We start from the raw sequence: 18,807 nt of genomic DNA on the forward strand, positions 1-18,807 counted from the left end.
CTATTTTTTCTTTTTGATTCATGAAAAATGCCCGTCAAGAATGGACAACAATGACATGTTTACGTTACCATTTAGATTAAGTATATGCCAGAGTGTGATGTGACTGAAATAGCATATTACCATTGATGATTACTATTATTCTCACAAATTTCCCCACTGTGGGACAATAAAGGCTTAATAATAATAATAATAATAATATTATTATTATTATTATTATTATTATTACTGAGGAACTGAGTGCCACTCCAAGAAGGTGGGACTTCCATTGTCTGTAATAATTATGAGCACTGGTTTAAGATCTGCCTACAGAGCAAGTTTGGCATGCTTTGTTCACTTCTGGAATGCTGTCAGTTACATATCAGACTCTAAGGCATAGGTTAATGGGAATTATCAAATGCATGATGGCAGTCAACGTCCTAGGATTGATAGCGCTTGTGATTTTCTACCTGGTAGTCCTTGGGACTGGTATCTGGGCTTCTTTTAAGTCCAAAAGGAAACAGAAGAAAAGTTCAGCCACTGCTATGGAGATGACTTTGCTTGGAAACCGGCGCATTAACTTGGTGGTGGGGATCTTCACTATGATAGGTGAGGAAGCAAACCTGATAGACTGATGAACCATAAGAATTGTCATAATTCTATCAGTGACATTTATTCCAAACTGTGTTTGTTCCCTAAATCCTGTATTGGTTTTAAATCCTGTTTTGCAATCTTGTAGCTTCCTATGTTGGAGGTGGCATCGTTGTTGGTGCAGTCGAGTTGATGTACACTCCATCCTTTGGGCTCATCTGGACAGTGTTGATGTTTTTGGCATACAGTTCAAGTTTATTACTTTGTAAGTGTTTAAAATTTAATTCACAATGTTGTTTAATGATGTGGGAAAAAAACCTAAACTGAGGCTAGGAATCATTAAATGTAGTAATGTAATGTAATGTCAGTAATGTTAGCTTCATTGTAAGTCATTGCAAAAGAAACTCCTCATCACTGTTGATGATTTCAGTCCCCTGAAGGTAACTGGGCTGCATATTTACACAATCCAGTCCAGTAAATCAATCCTTTTACAAATGCTTACTAATGATCCTTGAATTGCGTTCATTGTAGGTTATGTTCTCTCACATTAATTAAAGAGAACTAAAATATCCATGAAGCACACATTTGTCTCCATACATGATAGGAGTACCGATAAATATTTAGCAAAAAAATATGCTACAAAAATACACACAAATGTTTTTCAATTTGTCCTTTTAAAAGCTATTACTGTGTTTATATTACATCTAATCTTTTGGTTGCCTTTGTTTCCCCCCTCATCTGACTATGTATTGTAATTGTGATTTTTATTTTGTTTCACTGAAGGTGGTGTGGTGTTTGCCAAGCCATTGAGAGAAGGAAACTGTGTGACGATGCTGGACCCTTTCCATGTCAAGTATGGAAAAGTGATAGCAGCTGTAATGAGCCTGGCTACAGTATTAGTGGATTTAGTCTGCGTCCCCTCAATACTAATTGGTTTAGGTATATTTTCTTCAAGTGTACATTTCCTTTATCTGTTAATGCTTGTTGTATTTAATAGGGAGCAACATTTCAAGAATTTCCCCTGTTATCGAACATTTTTAAAACTTTTTTCAGTATCCAGTAGTGCTCATAACTATAACATTGCTATATCTTAAAATTTTGAAGAAATACATACCAGTTTGCGAACCCAATGCATTTACATTCAGCTGCAAGCACTTTACACATCCTCCAGATCACAGACCTTTTCCTTGAAAAGTAATGAAGGGCAGAATTTATGTATAAATAAAATGAGAACGTTTAGAATGCAGGCCATCAGTATTTATATTTATATCTATTTATATATATATATATATATATATATATATATATATATATATATATATATATATATATATATATATATATATATATATATGTGTGTGTATGTGTGTATATATATATATATATATATATATTCATTTTGATATTTATATTTAGTAAGAGATAAGATCTTGCTGTTAAAGTGGAACCAGTCCTTCTTTAAAAGGCCTGGCGAGGGTTCCCGTAAAACACAACCCTTGTCATAAATTACACTCTATGAAATATGAATTCTATCAACTGAGTCAGGCTCCAGGGCTTATTACAATAGATCTTATATCTTGCATGTGTGAACATGACATGATTATATTCACCCAACAAATTGCAAAATATAATTTCATTTACATTTTTGAAATGTGTTTGACAGGAGGAACCTTGACTGTGGTCCTGGATTTGTCTTTCTCTGTGTGCGTCTGGATCTCTGCTGCTGTTGCCATTTTCTACACGGTTATGGGTGGTCTCCTCTCTGTGGCCTACACAGACATTATACAGCTCATCTTCATCTTCATAGCCTTGGTGAGCTTGTACAAGTTTTGCTTGAATAGTTACAATGTAAATGATGATTTGTGTGTTTATTATGTACATTTTTGTTTTTGCAGTGGATCTGTGTTCCCTTTGTTCTGATGAATCCTCACACCTTAGATATCAGGGAAACACTGATGAACAACACGTTGCACGCTCCCTGGATTGGTAAACCAGAGCTGAAAATGACCTGGCTCTTGATTGATGACTTTTTATTTCTTGTAAGACACCAACTTTTTGTAAAAAATAATCTTTATCTTGATATCTTCATACATGAATGATCATAACAATTAGTTTGTAAGCAGTTATTGTCTGAGATTATTTTTCTGTAAAGTTTTCTGTAAAATTAAATGTTCTCTGAATTTAGTTAACCAGCGTCTACCCGGATGGCCGGACCGTAACGCTGCAGCGGCTTTCGTCTTCGCGTTCGTCCGTCCCACACACTTGGAGCCAATAGGGCTTTGTCGGACATAGCGGTTTGTTTTTTTGTGATGACCAAGTAAAAAAAGAAAACAAACGAAGTCTGATATTCCCGCTAGTATGACTTATACTTTTACAACTTTCATTTTCCTGGTGTTGCATGAGACAATTTCACTAATCTGGATTTATTTTTCTTTCCATGATGGATCTAGGATCAGTTACAGAGCAGTCAATGTTTTTTCGATGACATTTTTAAATGTGTGTGGCTGTACTACAACTTATTAACCAGTAGATTTATTTTCTTTTAAGGCTCTAGGAAGTACAGCATTTCAGAGCCTCCACCAGAGGACCTTGTCAGCATCGTCAACAGCCATAGCCAAGAAAACATGCATTGTTGCTTCTATTATATATCCTATATTTGGGATACCTATTATATTGCTTGGGGCAGCTGTTTCATCCACAGGTAACCATGATATTTCTGAGGTTTAGAATATTAGCGATTTAAATCACATGCACCAATCAAACATAAGATTTTGACCACTGATATGCAAAGTGAATGGCACTGCTTAGCTCTTTATCATGGTACCTGTTGGTTGTGGGCAATATTATGCAGCAAACAAACAGGTCCCAAGATGAGCATCAGGATTTGATTGAATTTGGCAAGGGCCAAATCTTGATGGCCCAATGACTGGGTCAGTGCATCTCCAAAACGGCAGCTCTTGTTGGGTGTTCCAGGTCTGAAATGGTCAGAATCGGACAAAATAGTAAGAGGAAAGAAAGCAGTGAACTGGCCAAAGGATCGTGGGCAACTAATGCTCATTGATGCAAGCAGGGAGCAAAGGCTGACCCATGTATTTCGATTGAACAAATGAGCTACTGTGGCCCAGACTGTTGAAGATGTTCATACTGGTTCAAAGCACTGCATGTTATTGTGCATGGGGCCGCATAGCAACAAACCAGTAAGGGTAACCATGCTGTCATCTGCAACTAAGAAAAATGGGCATGTGAGCATCAGGAGCACCATCCAAAATGGTTATTGACTGGTTTTAGGAGTACAACACTCAGTCTGAGTTATTGACCTGGCTTTCAAATTACTCAGATATCAATCCAATCTAGTGCCTATGGAATGTACTTATCAAATAAGTCTATTGAGGGCTGCTTGGCATAAAAACTGGCATCTACGTGATATTGGGCAGGTGGAAATAATTGTATGCCTGACAGGTGTATAAACTGCCAGATGATCATAAAGATGTATTCATTTTCTCTGCCAGCAAAAAGAAAACATGGCCTATTGAATACTTACGGTGCTATTAATTGAGTTTCACAAGACTTTCAGGGCTGACGATTGACAACACTAATATTATTATGATGAACAGGAAAGCTCTGATTTGTACTCCAGAGCCTCTCATACCTAAGCTGCCATAACAGAGACATCACATTGAAACTTGTATGTAATGGTCTCATAGACCACCACCTAACACATTTTTAGTTCCCTGTTTTGGGAAATCTTTGCACAGGAGAACTCGTCAGTCTAATACGTGTAACTGGTTCAATGAAGCAGTCTTCAAGAACTGCTAACTCTCAGGTTCCCTCAACAGACTGGAACCAGACCACCTATGGTTCTCCATCTCCATATGAACGTGGGGAATCAGCTATGGTTTTGCCGATTGCCCTACAGCACCTTACCCCAACCTACATCTCCATCATCGGTGTTGGGTGTGTTGCTGCTGCCGTGATGTCATCAGCGGACTCTGTTTTGCTCTCTGCATCTTCTGTCTTCACCTCCAATATTTACAAGGACATCTTGAGGCCTCAGGTAAAATAGTGCATTGTTTTCATTTGTAGGGGAAGCATAAAACCTTCTACTTCTGCACATACAGTACTTGAACTCAAAGGCAAAGTGCCTCAAGCGCTTTCAAGATTTTTTTCAATAGAGTTTAGTTGACAGCTGACTCTTTTAACCGCTTCTTGTTCTAGAGGTCTGGAGAGGACTTTAATGTTTAGTGGACATAACCTAAACTCAAATAATTATTAGTCATTCTAAATTAATTCTCTTCATGATAGTATCAGTAAGATGTCAAACAGAACAAACATTTAAATTACACCTGGAGACTCAACCAGACCCTTCCTCCAAAGCCATTCCCTTGAAAGGCATTTACATCAATGATAACCTAAATTCACTTATTGGCCATCATAGATTTCTTGGGTGTCATCAGTGACTAAGAAAGCATTGAAGCACTGAAAAGAATACTCTTCTTATAATACCAAAATATGATTACATTCAAATGAACAAACAGAAATTTTTATTCCTTAACTCTTAAAAGTGCAGCAATATTTGGACTCAAAACAAGAATAACAAGATACAGCAGGTGAAATGTTAAAGTTTATTTGAACAGTCAGAGGTAGCGATGAGAGCAAACTGAAATCTTCCTAGTGCAGGCAGGTGGAGCAGAGGTGAGGCAGAAAGCAGAGGAGATGGTCAAAAACTGGAAACAGGGAAATACAGAATTAACAAAATTTAAAAATTCTTGGAAATAATGTCAGACCAAAGTTGTGCTGAGTACTAACTGAACAGTGGTAACAATCTGGATGTGGCAGGGCTGAGTGCAAGTAGACTGACTGATTGCCAGAGGAGATACAGCTACTGAGGCTCTGCTCAGTCATTGGCACACCTGAAATCACTCACCACACCCACTAGAACAGTCAATGTGACAGTACCCCACCCCCTACTGGTGCAAACTGGCGCCCAACTGGTCCTGCAGGTTTGGAACTTCTGAATGAAGGTGGGGCTCTGCACGCCTCAGAAGTGCTGCAGAGCCATCTTCCACATGTGGCAGCAACAGTGCATGTGAGCCTGAACTGATGTCTGGAAACAAGGATGGTTGTTCAGGAACAGTACATCTGAATTATGGAGTGGGTGGATCCCACCCATGGCAGCTCAGAATTCCACTGGGGGGGATTTGCCAACTCCACACAATGTAGAGCTTTCTCCAGTTCCTGGCTGCCCCGCTTGGTCTGGCCATTAGTCTGTGGATGAAAGTCAGAGGAGACAGTAACAGAATAACCAAGAGCTCTGTAGACAGCTTTCCGTACCCAAGAAATTAACTGGGGTCCTCTGTCAGACATGATATCAGCAGGAATACCATGTAAATGGAAAACATTGGGAACCAAGAGGTCTGCAATCTCCCTGGAGAATGGCAGCTTGGGCAGGGGTATGAAATTTCCTAATGAGGAAAACCTGTCCAAGATGACTGTATTACCATGAGAAGGGGGAAAGCTTGTGACAATGTCCAAGGCAATGTGTGATCAAGAACGAATGGGCACAGGAGGCCCTTACTGGGTTATGTAGATATCTTATTTGCCACCCAGACCAAGCAAGCAGCGACAAATTTCCTGGTGTCCCTGTCCACAGTTGGCCAGACAAACCACTGACAGAGTAAGGCCATGGTATGACCCACACTTTGAAAGCCAGCTTCACAACCAGAAGTTCACAGTTTTCTGCTTCATAATTCCACTCTGTTGAGGTCAGCTTGTGAGAGTAGAAAGCAAAAGAATACAATTTATGGTCAGTGGGAGATGTTGAGATAGACCTCCTACCCCTGTCTCAGAAGCTTCCACCTCAACAATCAATTGAAGCTCTGGGTATGAACTGGAGCTAACATAAAACTACCCCTGAGTTCCTGGAAGGCTGTCTCTGCCCATGTCGTCCATTGGAAAGGTTGGGAAGTCAAAGCTGTGAGAGGGGACACAGCAGGAGCATTGGTTAAACCAAAATGCATTACCAGGTATTCCAAATAACCAAGGGGTTTGTCAAAGGCTTTTTCCCCCTCCTGTGTGAATCTAGGTTAGAAGTGTTTGCCTTTGACTTAAATAAGAATATCGTATATTTATCTATGGTTATAGAGTCACAGAGCAGCAATATGTAAATTAAAGTGACCGTAATAAAAGAATAAACTTAACAAAAGGTGGTATAAATAATGTAATGTTCAGCTCATATTCTTCATTTTCTTCTTCAGGCCTCAGACAGAGAGAGTCAGTGGGTGGTCCGTGCTTCTGTGGTCATTGTGGGCGTGATTGGAACATCTCTATCCTACCTGAAACACAGTGTGGTTTTGTTCTGGTTCCTTGGAGCTGAACTCAATTACGTGATAATCTTTCCTCAACTCCTCTGTGTCCTGTTCTTCAACATCTCCAATGGTTATGGGGTGGTTATGGGGTTGTTAGTGGGATTGCTATTAAGACTGCTCAGTGGAGAACCATCACTGGGATTAGAACCAATCATACACTTCCCAGGATGCACTCTGGAGGATGGTGTTTATGTCCAGCATGCTCCATTTAAGACTATCTCCATGCTCTCGGCCATTGCTGCCATCTTGTTGTTCTCCTACTTGTCTTCTGTCCTGTTCAACAAAGGTTTGCTTCATGAGAAGTGGGATGTGTTCAAAGTGAAAGTCAAGCACTCAGCAGTTCCACTAACACCAGTGGGAAGCCACAGAGACAGTGAGAAAATCCAGAGTGACATGTCACAGCCCATGATTAGTGGGAGAGAATGAAAAGCAGTTAATCCACTAATGATCTGTGATGACATTAAAATGCTGTCATGATGTAAAAAAAAATCATAAAAGCTTGATTATTTGTGATTGAAAAAAGAAGTTAAAATTTAAATTCTGTTAAAAATGGCTAAAATGCTTGAAATTCCTGGTGTGGTAAAAAAAAAAAGGTTAAACGTTTGAAAAGTTTTTTGTTTCCTTTTTTTACATCAGTATAGAAAGGTTATTGTCGGTATTCTGTATGTAGTCAAAAACATTCCTCCTCATCTTTGGATGTTACGAGTAGAATGACAAAAATCTACAGTAATAAATTCTAGCAATTTAACTTCTTTAAAAGGTTTGATACACATCAACTTTACGAGTATTTTACACGTCTCTGGAGGGTTCAGTTAGGATTCTCTGTCTGTCAAAGCGCTTTGAAATGTTTGCTAATTTTGATTGAGCACTATATACCTGTAAATAAAAGTTGATTGACTGATTTTTTTGATATCAATATTTCATAAGCATTTTTGTTGTTAGACTTGCACTTACGCACTTTAACTGCAAAATAAAGTGGTTATTCACATAAATTGAGTGCCCTTGAGCAAAGCACCACCTCCACTACAAGTTACACATTTGGGACGTCCCTAAAAGTCCCTGCTTTCCACTCTCCTTTCCCATCACTTCCATGACTACAGACTCCGTGTGTGTGTGTGTGTGTGTGTGTGTGTGTGTGTGTGTGTGTGTGTGTGTGTGTCACTGGGTGTCAGCTTTCACCCTCTGGGCCTGCAAATGCCTCCTAAGCGTCTTCCTGATGGACGTATGAAACTGTTAACTCCTTCAAGGCAAACGGAAATGTCATCTTTTACAGAAAATGACAAAGTCAGAGGCTTTCTAATTTTATCGGTGAAGATCTATGGTTTGGAAATAGAGATCATGGAGGACTACAAAGTCCTGGGAGCTCACCTCAACAACAAAATAGACTCGACATATAACACAGACATACATGATACATGAAGGTCATTTCCACCTGTTGAGGAGGCTGAGGTTCTTCAGCGTGTGCAGGACACTGTTAAAAAAAACATAGGTAAGTCGGTAGGTTGGTAGGTAGAAAGGTAGGTTAGCGGGTAGGTAGGTAGGTAAGTATCTATGTAGGTAGGTAGGTAGGTAGAGGATGGTGTGTATGTGTGATATGTTCCACTTATGACCATCTTCATGCTGCACAATGCGTTGTAATGTTATTTTATGAGTATGGTGCCCTAACAGTGACATTAACAACTATAAAAAATTGTTATTTTATTTACTTCTCCCACTCTATAGTAAATAAGAATATATGTCCCATATTTTTTGTCTTCTTCTCACTTATTGTAAATATAAGAGTAATTGCTATTAGTGTAAAACCAGAGCTGTCTAAATGTTACTCCACTAGCATGTTAAGCGCACAAGTCCAATAGTGTTTTTGAACTTGTTTGAGTTCCAACCAGGCTGAACTAGTCACTTATGGAAAATTACAAATTCCTGTTCTGTTTACCACTTTGACAGCCTTGTCAGACCTGTAATCCTGTCTGCTATCTAGAGTTTGTGAGTGATGAAAAGGGATTCGGCATGCAAGGTACACAGCGGAAAATAACAGGTTTATTTGTTAAAATCGACATTATTGTGTAAAGATAAACAATATTTCATTTCAACCTTTGCATGCTTAAGGTTCTTATACAACTACATCACACCAATGATCACATTTGCAGCATTGATTTAATTAAAAGAACCATTAAAAGAAATAAAAAAGAATCCTGCAAGATGTTGAATACCTTATATATCCTACGTGGAAAAGTACTGTGGTGCCAAACAGAGTGGAAAAGTTCAAGCATCCTATTTAATAACACCATTCCCTGTTTGGGCATGCTCTTTAAAAAGTCTCTTATCGCATGCTACCGCCTGTGTCTGTCTTTGAAAAACTGTGGTCCGATCATTGAACATGCCCTGTCATGAACAGTTGTGACTCACCAATGTTTAGGATATTTTGCAGTTGCTCATAACATCTGTCAAATAAACTCAGTTTGTAAACTAAATTATAAAGATAAGTGAGAAAAATGGACACAGTCCTGTATAAACACATTAAGTTTATATCAGAAGAATAAAAATTTAATCTTGTGAATGAGCAGGATGACACTGAAATGATCAAATATGTTTAAATGCATAGAGTCACATAAGACTCACAATCGTGAGATAAATAATAAAATACTTGAGCCAAGATCAAACTGTGCTAAATATTGTTGTCCTTGAATAATTACTAAAGTAATACATTTCACCTCTCATCCTAGAGGTTTCTTCAGCTCTAACCAATTGCAGTACAAGTATCTGGACTCTAAAGAAGCCTCTTGGATGAGAGGACAACAATATTTTGCACAGTTTGATAAACAAACCTCAGTAAATCCAGTTGATTCATGTGTGCTTTTCTTTTTTTTTTTTTTAACCTTTTTTTTGTTCGTTTACCTACACAGACAGACTGACTTCAGACATACAGATTTCATCAATGTTATTCTAAAGTGTTGGGGTAGGGCATTCACCTGGAATGACAACCACACATATGGCAGTTTATATGTAAAGAGTATGCAGGATATTCTCCTTGCGTGACATTCTCATTTTGACTCAGTCAGTTGCTCAGTGCAGTTCACAGGGATAGGTACCAGAATGACTGTTAACATTCCAGGAGTGATAGCGATGGTGTTTTTTTACCTGCTGGTCTTTGGGACTGGTATCTGGGCTTCTTTCAAGTCCAAAAGGAAACAGAAGGAAAGTGCAGCCACTGGAATGGAGATGACTTTATTGGGAAATCGGAGCATTCACTGGCTGGTAGGGATCTTCACTATGACAGGTGAGTAGCAAAAATAATAGAAACTGTCTTCCAGTGAATTACATAAATGCATGATTATTGAAGTTATTCATATTATATTCATAACTAAATTGTTAATCAAACAATAGACACTTTTTGAGCAAGAAAAATTTGAGAATTTGAGAATTTGTGTACAAATATTTTCTGTGAGGAAGTACAACAATAAAATCACAGAACAGGATGTTAAAACAGTTCACTTATTGGTTATTGTTTCTATGTAGTAATTACAGTACTTATTGAAATGGCCTTTAAAGTTCTCAGAATATCATATAGAGGTATAAATATTTTGGGAAATTATTTATAAGCATGGCAAAAGGCTACAGTCGGCTTTACACTGATAAAGTAATTTTATAAAGGAGATTGGACCTTCACAATGCTTGAATTACTGATATCAAATATTTATTAACCCAGAGTTAGAGAAATTAATTTTGCCGCTTGAATCTTCTTGTTGAATTTTAAACTAACAAATCAAGAAGAACAAAAAAGAATCAACTGGGCTCACTTAAGGTTGGTTGAAGATGTTTCACCTTTCATCAAAGATGAGTCAGTCAGAACGGAAGAAACCTCCAGTTCAGCTCTAATCCAAATACAATACCTCATTGTATTCTCATCCTCATTGCTGAGTCTAATCCTTGGGGGTTGTTGCTCGTGTGCTGAGCTATATGCTGGTGGAGGGCTTGTTTGGTCTCGCCAAAGTAGATCACTGCATTCCTAACTGCACTGGATAGCATTCACTCACTACATTGTTCTGTTTGTGTCATTGACTTTTGACAAGAGGTTGAACCAGTTTCTGTCTTTGTGTGTTTCCAGGTTTTAATTGTATTGGAATCTTGTGTTTACTGAAAATCTTTCTGAAACACTCCTAATGTTGGCTATTGTTATGTCTGCGATTTTTAGGAACTTTTATGCTGGAGACTTCGTTATGAATAATTATTGCACTGAGAGAATATAATCTTAGAACATTGAATTGGTTGAGTTATATTTGATATTCACACCAAGTGTTTCATCACTGGTTTCTTCTGACACAAATATTAAGATTAATCTCATGAAGACCCCGGAACAAATTGACTACAATAGTTTCACAGAAACGTCCTCCTACCCTCATAGGAATAGAGCATCCTATCATGAGTCACTGTGTATGTTTATGTCTTTATATGGTATAACAGTTATGCTTTGTGGTGTGACTATCACTTCTAAATTCTTCTGTGACTTAGATCACGATCAAGTTACTCCTATTTGATGAAGACTAGTTTCTGCTTGTCCTCAGCCCTCGTATTCATTGTTGCTTTTGTTCAATCAATCAATCAATCAATCAATCAATCAATCAATCAATCAATCAATAAATGAACTTTTATACAGTATAGCGCTTAATAACATCTGGTGTGTTTGTGCTCCTTGACCGGTCCTTTCGTTTTGGTGGGGATATTTTGGCCTGGGGAGGGAAAAAAAAGATACTGGCTGGTATGGGTGGGTTTACAGTACACCCCAATGGTTCCAATATATTTCTAAGTGTACTTAACAGTCTAATTAGGGCAGGACACTGTCCTTAACATCTTCAAAGATCAACTTGATGTTGCTATTGGCCTTGGTGATGTGGTCTGTAAAGGCTTCCACCTCTTGGGTTCTGATTTTAACCCAGGTGTCATCTGCATACCTGTGGAAGTGGCCAGAACCTTGCTTTCCATCTTCTTTTGGAACCAAGAGGAGTAGAAGTATCTAGACTCTCTACCAGTCAGTCAGAACTGAAGAAGACTCTTGGATGAGAAGCAAAATGTCTCCAACCAACTTAAAGCAAGTCCAGTTGATTAGTTTTTGTGCTTCCTGATATAGCTTGACCTGGAAGTTTGAGAACTTAAACAAACATGACCTCAGTGTGATTCTAGATTCTAAGGCTTTCTCCCTTGAATGAGGAATGCACCCTTGACAGTTTTCTGTGCAAAGGACAAGAAACTTATTTCTACAAAGGCTATATATGTTTAACATATTTTAATGCATTGGTTTCCAATACAAAAACAAAAGCAGACCTTCCTTGAAGGTTTTCCTGAAAGTCTTTGGGTGACAGAAGTTTTAGAAATGGTTTTGTGGTGGGAACTTTTCATGAGATTAATATTCATCAAGTGATTTCCTGTGTGTTAATCCATCCTGCAGCCACCTGGGTCGGGGGAAGCTTTATTGTCGGCACAGTCGAGCTGATGTACACTCCCTCCGGAGGACTGATCTCATCATTGATGATATTAATGGCATACAGCATATCTTTTGTTTTTGGTAAGAGGTCAAATGACATTTAATGTGATACTGCATGCCTTAATGTGTAACTTCACAAACACAGCATACAAACGTAAAAATATATATAAATCTAATTATCATTCCTACATTCCACATTTGATTATTTATTCTCACTGTAATTTGATCTTTTGGTTGCATGAAGGTGGCCTGGTGTTTGTTAAGCCGATGAGAGACAGCAACTGTGTGACGATGCTGGATCTTTTCTACTTCAAGTATGGAAGAGTCGTAGCAGTTGGACTGAGCCTTATGTCAGTTTTAACTGATGTGACCTGGGTGCCTGGAACACTAATTGGTTTAGGTAAGTCAAACACATTACAACTGCATTTATACTTACAAAAACGTTTTGAGTGTTGACGTATATTTATAGGGGGTAACACACATTTTCATTGTGGACATGTCTACTTCCTCAAACTTTCATAAAGTCAGTATTTAATACCTATTTATAAGTTTAAACTCTAAAATGGTTATTTACTGTCGCTTTTAGTGCACAACAACAACAACAACATCAACCACAAACTTGTCTCTCCCCCTTTCTCTGTGTATGTGTGTGTGTGTGTGTGTGTGTGTGTGTGTGTGTGTGTGTGTGTGTGTGTGTGTGTGTGTGTGTGTGTGTGTGTGTGTGTGTGTGTGAATGTGTGTGTATATATACAGTATATACACGTATGTATGTATATTTACATATAAATCAAGCAGATTTATTGTTTGTCACATCCATTGATGTCAGTGGTTAGCAACAAGACTTTACTGCGTTCGTTTACTACTGCAGTAGATTAAAAAATATTCACGTACGATTACTTAAGGGACAAAGATGTCTTTCGTATGGATTACTCAGTGCTGTGATGCTCATATAATCAGAAGTTTCAATGTGGGCATTTAGTGCCCATAAATTGCTTATTGTAAAAATGCTTTACACCTTAAAGTATAACGTCGACTATGTCAGCCATTATCTTTGGTGTTGATGATGTTCTGACTGTCATAAATATATGGATGAATTTCCTTAAAAAGAATGTTGCAGCCAGAGGCACAACTGCCCAAATTCTGTTCAGGCTGTGAACCACGATCTTTCTGACTGCAGTGTTTGAAGTACTTTCCCCTGGTCCCTTAATCAGCCTGGTAAATACCTCAACATGCATACAGGCCACATATCGTAGAACTTCTTCAAAGAACTGCTTCCAGTTGTTAGTAGTTCTGTTCTTTATATAATTAATATGTCACTTTCTATCGGGTCTGTCTTCAGTCTTCAGAATTTATTAGATTAAAACAATGCTTAAATAAGAGTACATTAATCCACAAATCTTTACGTGAAAGTGCTTTGCTGGCTGCATTTGTAGATGAAATGCAGCCAGCAAAGAAAATTAACCCCACTGTCTAAATTACAGCAATATTATTTGTACTTTTCCTTTAGTGAGGTCTGGTGTACACCAGAGATCCGTTTTTGGTCTGTTGCTGTTTAATGCACATGCTTCTATTATCTGTGAATATGGTGTAAAACCACATTGCTAGACTGATGACACACAACGTCTGTCAAATAACCATTTCCAATTCCGTAATTGAGGGCCATGTAATATACAGTATAGTTTCTATAACGGAATGCAGACAAAATCAAGCTGTCAGTTGCTTCACTGTCAAAATGTGAACCTTGGGGTAATCTTTGTACTCCTTTATGATCTGCCCCAATATTCTTGTAGAAGTCTGTGTCTCATCCAGAATCCTGGCAAAAAATATAAAGTATAACCACATCACTTATTCTAGCAGCTCTACTTGGGCTGTTAGTACAAGTGAGAGCCGTTTTTGAGGTTCGTCTTTTAACCTATGAAGACCTGCATGAACTCCATGTTCAAGATGCCAACTCAGTTATTTTTAAATCAAGGTTGAAAACTTACTTCTGTTTCATTAATTATGGGACATCTTAATTTATCACCCCTTTTCAACCATTATTTAACTTTTAACATCCCTATTTAGATGGAAATATCTTTTTTTTGTATTTAGTATATTTTTGTGATATTTCCTTCACTGTTGCATGTTTTACATTGTTCTATGCTTCTTTTTCTTCCAAGTGTATGGGAACCATGAGTATGGTGATTTTGTCATATAAAAAATTGACTCATTAATATGTCTGTGATTGGATTAAAAAATTCTCCTAAAATAGACACCCTAAACATAATTTTTTACAATATGCATCCAAACCCAGCAAAATCACTCAAGTAATTGAAAATAGAATGTCTTTAATGAGACGAAAGGTGAATGTTAAATAAATATACCTGTAGATGTAACATCCTAACTTCCTAAAATGAATGTACACTGGATATGATAATATAATTTTTGAATAATAAAATGTGTTTGACAGGAGGAACCTTGACTGTGGTCCTGGATTTACCTTTCTCTGTTTGTATCTGGATCTCTGCTGCTGTTGCCATTGTCTACACGGTTTTGGGAGGTCTCTACTCTGTGGCCTACACAGATGTTATACAGCTCATCCTCATCTTTTTTTCCTTGGTGAGCTTGTACACTTTTATCCATCCTGTAATATTTCTTTTTTGTCTTTAACGATTAAAAGCTGTGTGACATTTTTGTCTCTGCAGTGGCTCTGCGTTCCCTTCATTCTGATGAACCCTTCCACCTTGGACATCAGTCAGACGCTGACAAACAACACCTTACATGCTCCCTGGATTGGACAACCAGAGCTGAAAAACGCCTGGATATTACTGGATGGGTTCTTAGTCTTTGTAAGGAAAGACCAATAGGTCCTATTTCACTCAAGTCTCAAGTCTCTATAGATATTTTTAAAAAGATGAAAAATAATTTCTTGCCTTAACTAACTGAAGGCATTGCTTTTGAATCAATTCAGGTATAAGGAAATATACTATTGTGAATGCCACAACAATAATCAATTAAAACAACGATTTGATGTACTTCCTAGTCGCTGGGGAACATGGGATACCAGGCCTTCCACCAGAGAACCTTGTCAGCTTCTTCCACGGCCACAGCCAAGCTCACGTGCATCATCGCTGCTTTTGTCATTATTTTATTTGGGATACCTGTTATTCTACTCGGGGCAGCTGTTTCGTCCACGGGTAATCATGATGAGCCTTGTGTTTGTGTTAGAAATAGAGGTTCACAATAAGCTCCAACTGTTAACATTCAGGCTGTCTACAACAGACTGGAACCAGACCACCTATGGTTCTCCTTCTCCGTATGAACGTGGGGAAGCCGCTCTGGTTCTGCCCATTGCTCTGGAGCGCCTCACGCCGACCTTCGTCTCCCTTGTTGGTATCGGATGTATCGCCGCTGCTGTGATGTCATCAGTGGACTCTGCTTTGCTGTCTGCAGCTTCTGTCTTCACCTCCAACATTTACAAGATCATTTTGAGGCCTAAGGTAAATTTAAAAAAAGGATAAACAAAATGCTCAAGGATATTGAAAAAGAAATTGTCTTAATGCCTTGGCCAAAGCCATTGTGTATCTTCCGCCATTCAAAATAAAAGTGGAGAAGCATTGAGATTTAAGGCTCAGCATCCCTGGAATACGCTTCCTTAGAACTGCCAATCTGTTACCATCATTGTTCTTTTATTGCTCTTTTAAATCAAGACTGAATACCTTTCTCTTCACCATTGCATTCTATTTAACCAAATAAATGCTTGTGCTGCAAATTCAAATCATTTAAATTAAAGGTAAATTTAAATTATTGCTGTTTTTTTTTTTTTTTTTAGTTAATGTAAAGTAAAGGTGCCATTCAAATAAACCTACCTTGTTTCAACCTACCTTAGTACTGAACCCAACTTGGCCTGAGATCCACCTTTACTACAGACACATCACATATCACAGGAATAATGGAGAGATCATTTTCAAAGGAGGAACAAAATTAGAAAGCAGCGAATAGCGTCCTTCAAATAGGATTGTCTCATTCATGTGGTATATCTGATCTTCTCCCTCTTTCCCTTCACAGGCTTCAGACAAAGAGAGTCAGTGGGTGGTCCGTGCTTCTGTAGTGATTCTGGGTGTGCTTGGAACGTCACTCACGAATCTGAAAAACAGCATCTTGGTGTTCTGGGTCCTTAGTGCTGAAGTTGCCTACGTCATAATTTTCCCTCAACTCCTCTGTGTCCTGTTCTTCAACATCTCCAATGGTTATGGGGTGGTTATAGGCCTTTTTGTAGGATTTCTGCTGAGACTACTAAGTGGAGAAAAATCACTTGGATTAGAACCAGTCATACATTTCCCGGGATGCACTCTGGAGGATGGTGTGTACGTCCAGTATGCTCCAGTTAAGACCATCTCCATGCTGTCGGCCATTGCTGCCATCTTGTTGTTCTCCTATCTATCAGCTCTCTTCTTCAACAAAGGTTTTCTTCCTGAGAAATGGGATGTGTTCCAAGTGAAAGTCCAGCACGAACCAGTACCACTTGCACCAGTAGATGGCGCCACACAAGACAATGAGAATGAGCTGCTGAATCACGGCTCAAACCAACCTCTCAGCGCTGCCAAGTAGCAATATTTTTGTGTTTGTTTACAGTTTAGATACTTTCATATTCATATTTTTAAAGTACTTTTCATACTTCATACGTTGTACCATAGAATTTATATGTACGGAATGACGGCAGGGAGAAATTTCTGTTTTATAGCAGTTGAGTGTGACAATAATGGAGTAAATAATAACAAATTAATGGAACTCGAGTGAGGAGCTCATTCACCACGGAGGAGCTCAGAGTAGAGCCGCTGCTCCTCCACCTCGAGCGGAGCCAGCTGAGGTGGTTTGGCCATTTTTTCCGGATGCCTCCTGGATGCCTCCTTGAGGAGGTGTTCCCAGCATTTCCTACCGGGAGGAGACCTCGGGAAGACCTAGGAGACGCTGGAGGGACTATGTCTCTCGGCTGGCCTTGGAATGCCTCGGGAACTCCCCGGAAGAGCTGGAGGAGGTGTCTGGGGAGAGGGAAATATGGGCATTCCTCCTGAGACTGTTGCCCCCGCGACCCGGCCTCAGATAAGCAGTTGAAGATGGATGGATGGATGGATGGATGGATGGATGGATGCATTTCTTGTTGCATTGATTCATTTACTACTTTATTTCTTTATCTTCATTGTTCTGTTTTTGTTCTGTGACTACATCATGATTTCTATGTTTGTTCAACCTGAGATGTAAAGATTGTACAGTTTTAATAGCCTGGTGGTCGCATGTCAAGTGGATATCTTGGGAACATTTTTTTCCTCATGTCTTGATGAACATCAGTCACTGAGTGGTGCTGTGGACTCTCTTATTCCAACCTGACAGTGAGTAATTAGTGGATCATTTAGTTGTCACACTCCTCACTCTAAACCCTGTTAAATTTGTTAGGACATTATTATAATGAAGGATTTGCTCTTGATGTAACCTGTTTGGAGATGTATTTCATGAATTAAAACATGGATTGAAAAACAGATTTAGATCCACAATAAGATAGTCGTGCAATCTATCAGATGTTTTCATTCCTTATGGATATGATTTTTATCAACAGGTCCATGAATATAACTGACGGCCTGCAAACTGTGCAAGCTGCTGAACCCATTTTCATTGTCTCCCCCAAAGCAACACGACCCGGAGTTTCATATCAAGCTCATGTCGGTGATGCCTGGAGCTCATTTAGGACCCCTAAGATTATGTTGCCTGCATGTTTCAACGTGAGAATAGTGCATGAGTCATTCGTAATGCAGGCTGCAAACTGGCAGTAGATTTTACATAATATCTTTGATCTAGACAAGTATTTGTCTCTCCTCCACGGGAAAGTTATATTCTCCATTTTTTCAGAAACTACAAAAAAGCTCAATTATCAAATGCATGAGTTATTAATGCAATGACGGAAAGCATGAATACACAAAGCAAAAACATAGAATACACCACTGTTAAGTGAGATTGGGCGGCAAGGTATTCATTCTTGTATTTATTCTATCAACCTTCACAAAACAAAAGAACAAATTGTGCCGGAAATGTCATTCAGGAATTTGACATCAGAATTTGCACCCTGACATCGTGAAGTAAATGTTGAACTGACGTTTAGAACGAAATGTTTGTTCTGGGGCGTTGAGGGTTTTACTCGTTAGTTGTTGCTCTGGGTGTAGAGCAAAATGTTTCAAATAACTTCACATCAAAACAAATCATTTCTCATGTATTCATGCTGCTGTTCTCGTGACATTCTTAAAATTGACCAAATGCCAAAGGACTTGCATCGTTTGTTTGAGCGATTGTTTTTTTGGATGCAGTCCAGGTGTGCACAAACCATTGTATCCATCTAATACCGGATGTTTGGACACACGATGCACC

At 38.7% G+C, this 18,807-nt stretch overlaps 2 protein-coding genes and 1 long non-coding RNA gene across 3 annotated transcripts; 2 read left to right on the forward strand and 1 right to left on the reverse strand.

Annotated features, from left to right (window-relative positions):
• The first annotated feature begins 401 nt into the window (after positions 1 to 401).
• LOC137603848 (high-affinity choline transporter 1-like) lies at positions 402 to 7,666 on the forward strand. The gene is made up of 8 exons (XM_068327662.1): positions 402 to 585; positions 716 to 832; positions 1,351 to 1,506; positions 2,231 to 2,379; positions 2,463 to 2,606; positions 3,115 to 3,268; positions 4,404 to 4,621; positions 6,822 to 7,666. The coding sequence occupies exons 1-8, from the start codon at positions 402 to 404 to the stop codon at positions 7,356 to 7,358; spliced, it is 1,659 nt and encodes a 552-aa protein (XP_068183763.1). The 3' UTR covers positions 7,359 to 7,666.
• Positions 5,205 to 10,867, reverse strand: LOC137603849 (uncharacterized). The gene is made up of 3 exons (XR_011037331.1): positions 10,730 to 10,867; positions 10,071 to 10,200; positions 5,205 to 5,832 (listed from the first exon to the last, which is right to left on the reverse strand). It is a non-coding gene; the product is annotated as an uncharacterized lncRNA (long non-coding RNA).
• On the forward strand, positions 9,868 to 17,885 carry LOC137603847 (high-affinity choline transporter 1-like). The gene is made up of 8 exons (XM_068327661.1): positions 9,868 to 10,209; positions 12,376 to 12,492; positions 12,656 to 12,811; positions 14,861 to 15,009; positions 15,096 to 15,239; positions 15,434 to 15,587; positions 15,673 to 15,890; positions 16,459 to 17,885. The coding sequence occupies exons 1-8, from the start codon at positions 10,026 to 10,028 to the stop codon at positions 16,999 to 17,001; spliced, it is 1,665 nt and encodes a 554-aa protein (XP_068183762.1). The 5' UTR covers positions 9,868 to 10,025; the 3' UTR covers positions 17,002 to 17,885.
• Positions 17,886 to 18,807: the final 922 nt, after the last annotated feature.

Source organism: Antennarius striatus, chromosome 11, assembly GCF_040054535.1.
Source record: "Antennarius striatus isolate MH-2024 chromosome 11, ASM4005453v1, whole genome shotgun sequence".
Classification (NCBI taxonomy): Eukaryota; Metazoa; Chordata; class Actinopteri; order Lophiiformes; family Antennariidae; genus Antennarius; species Antennarius striatus.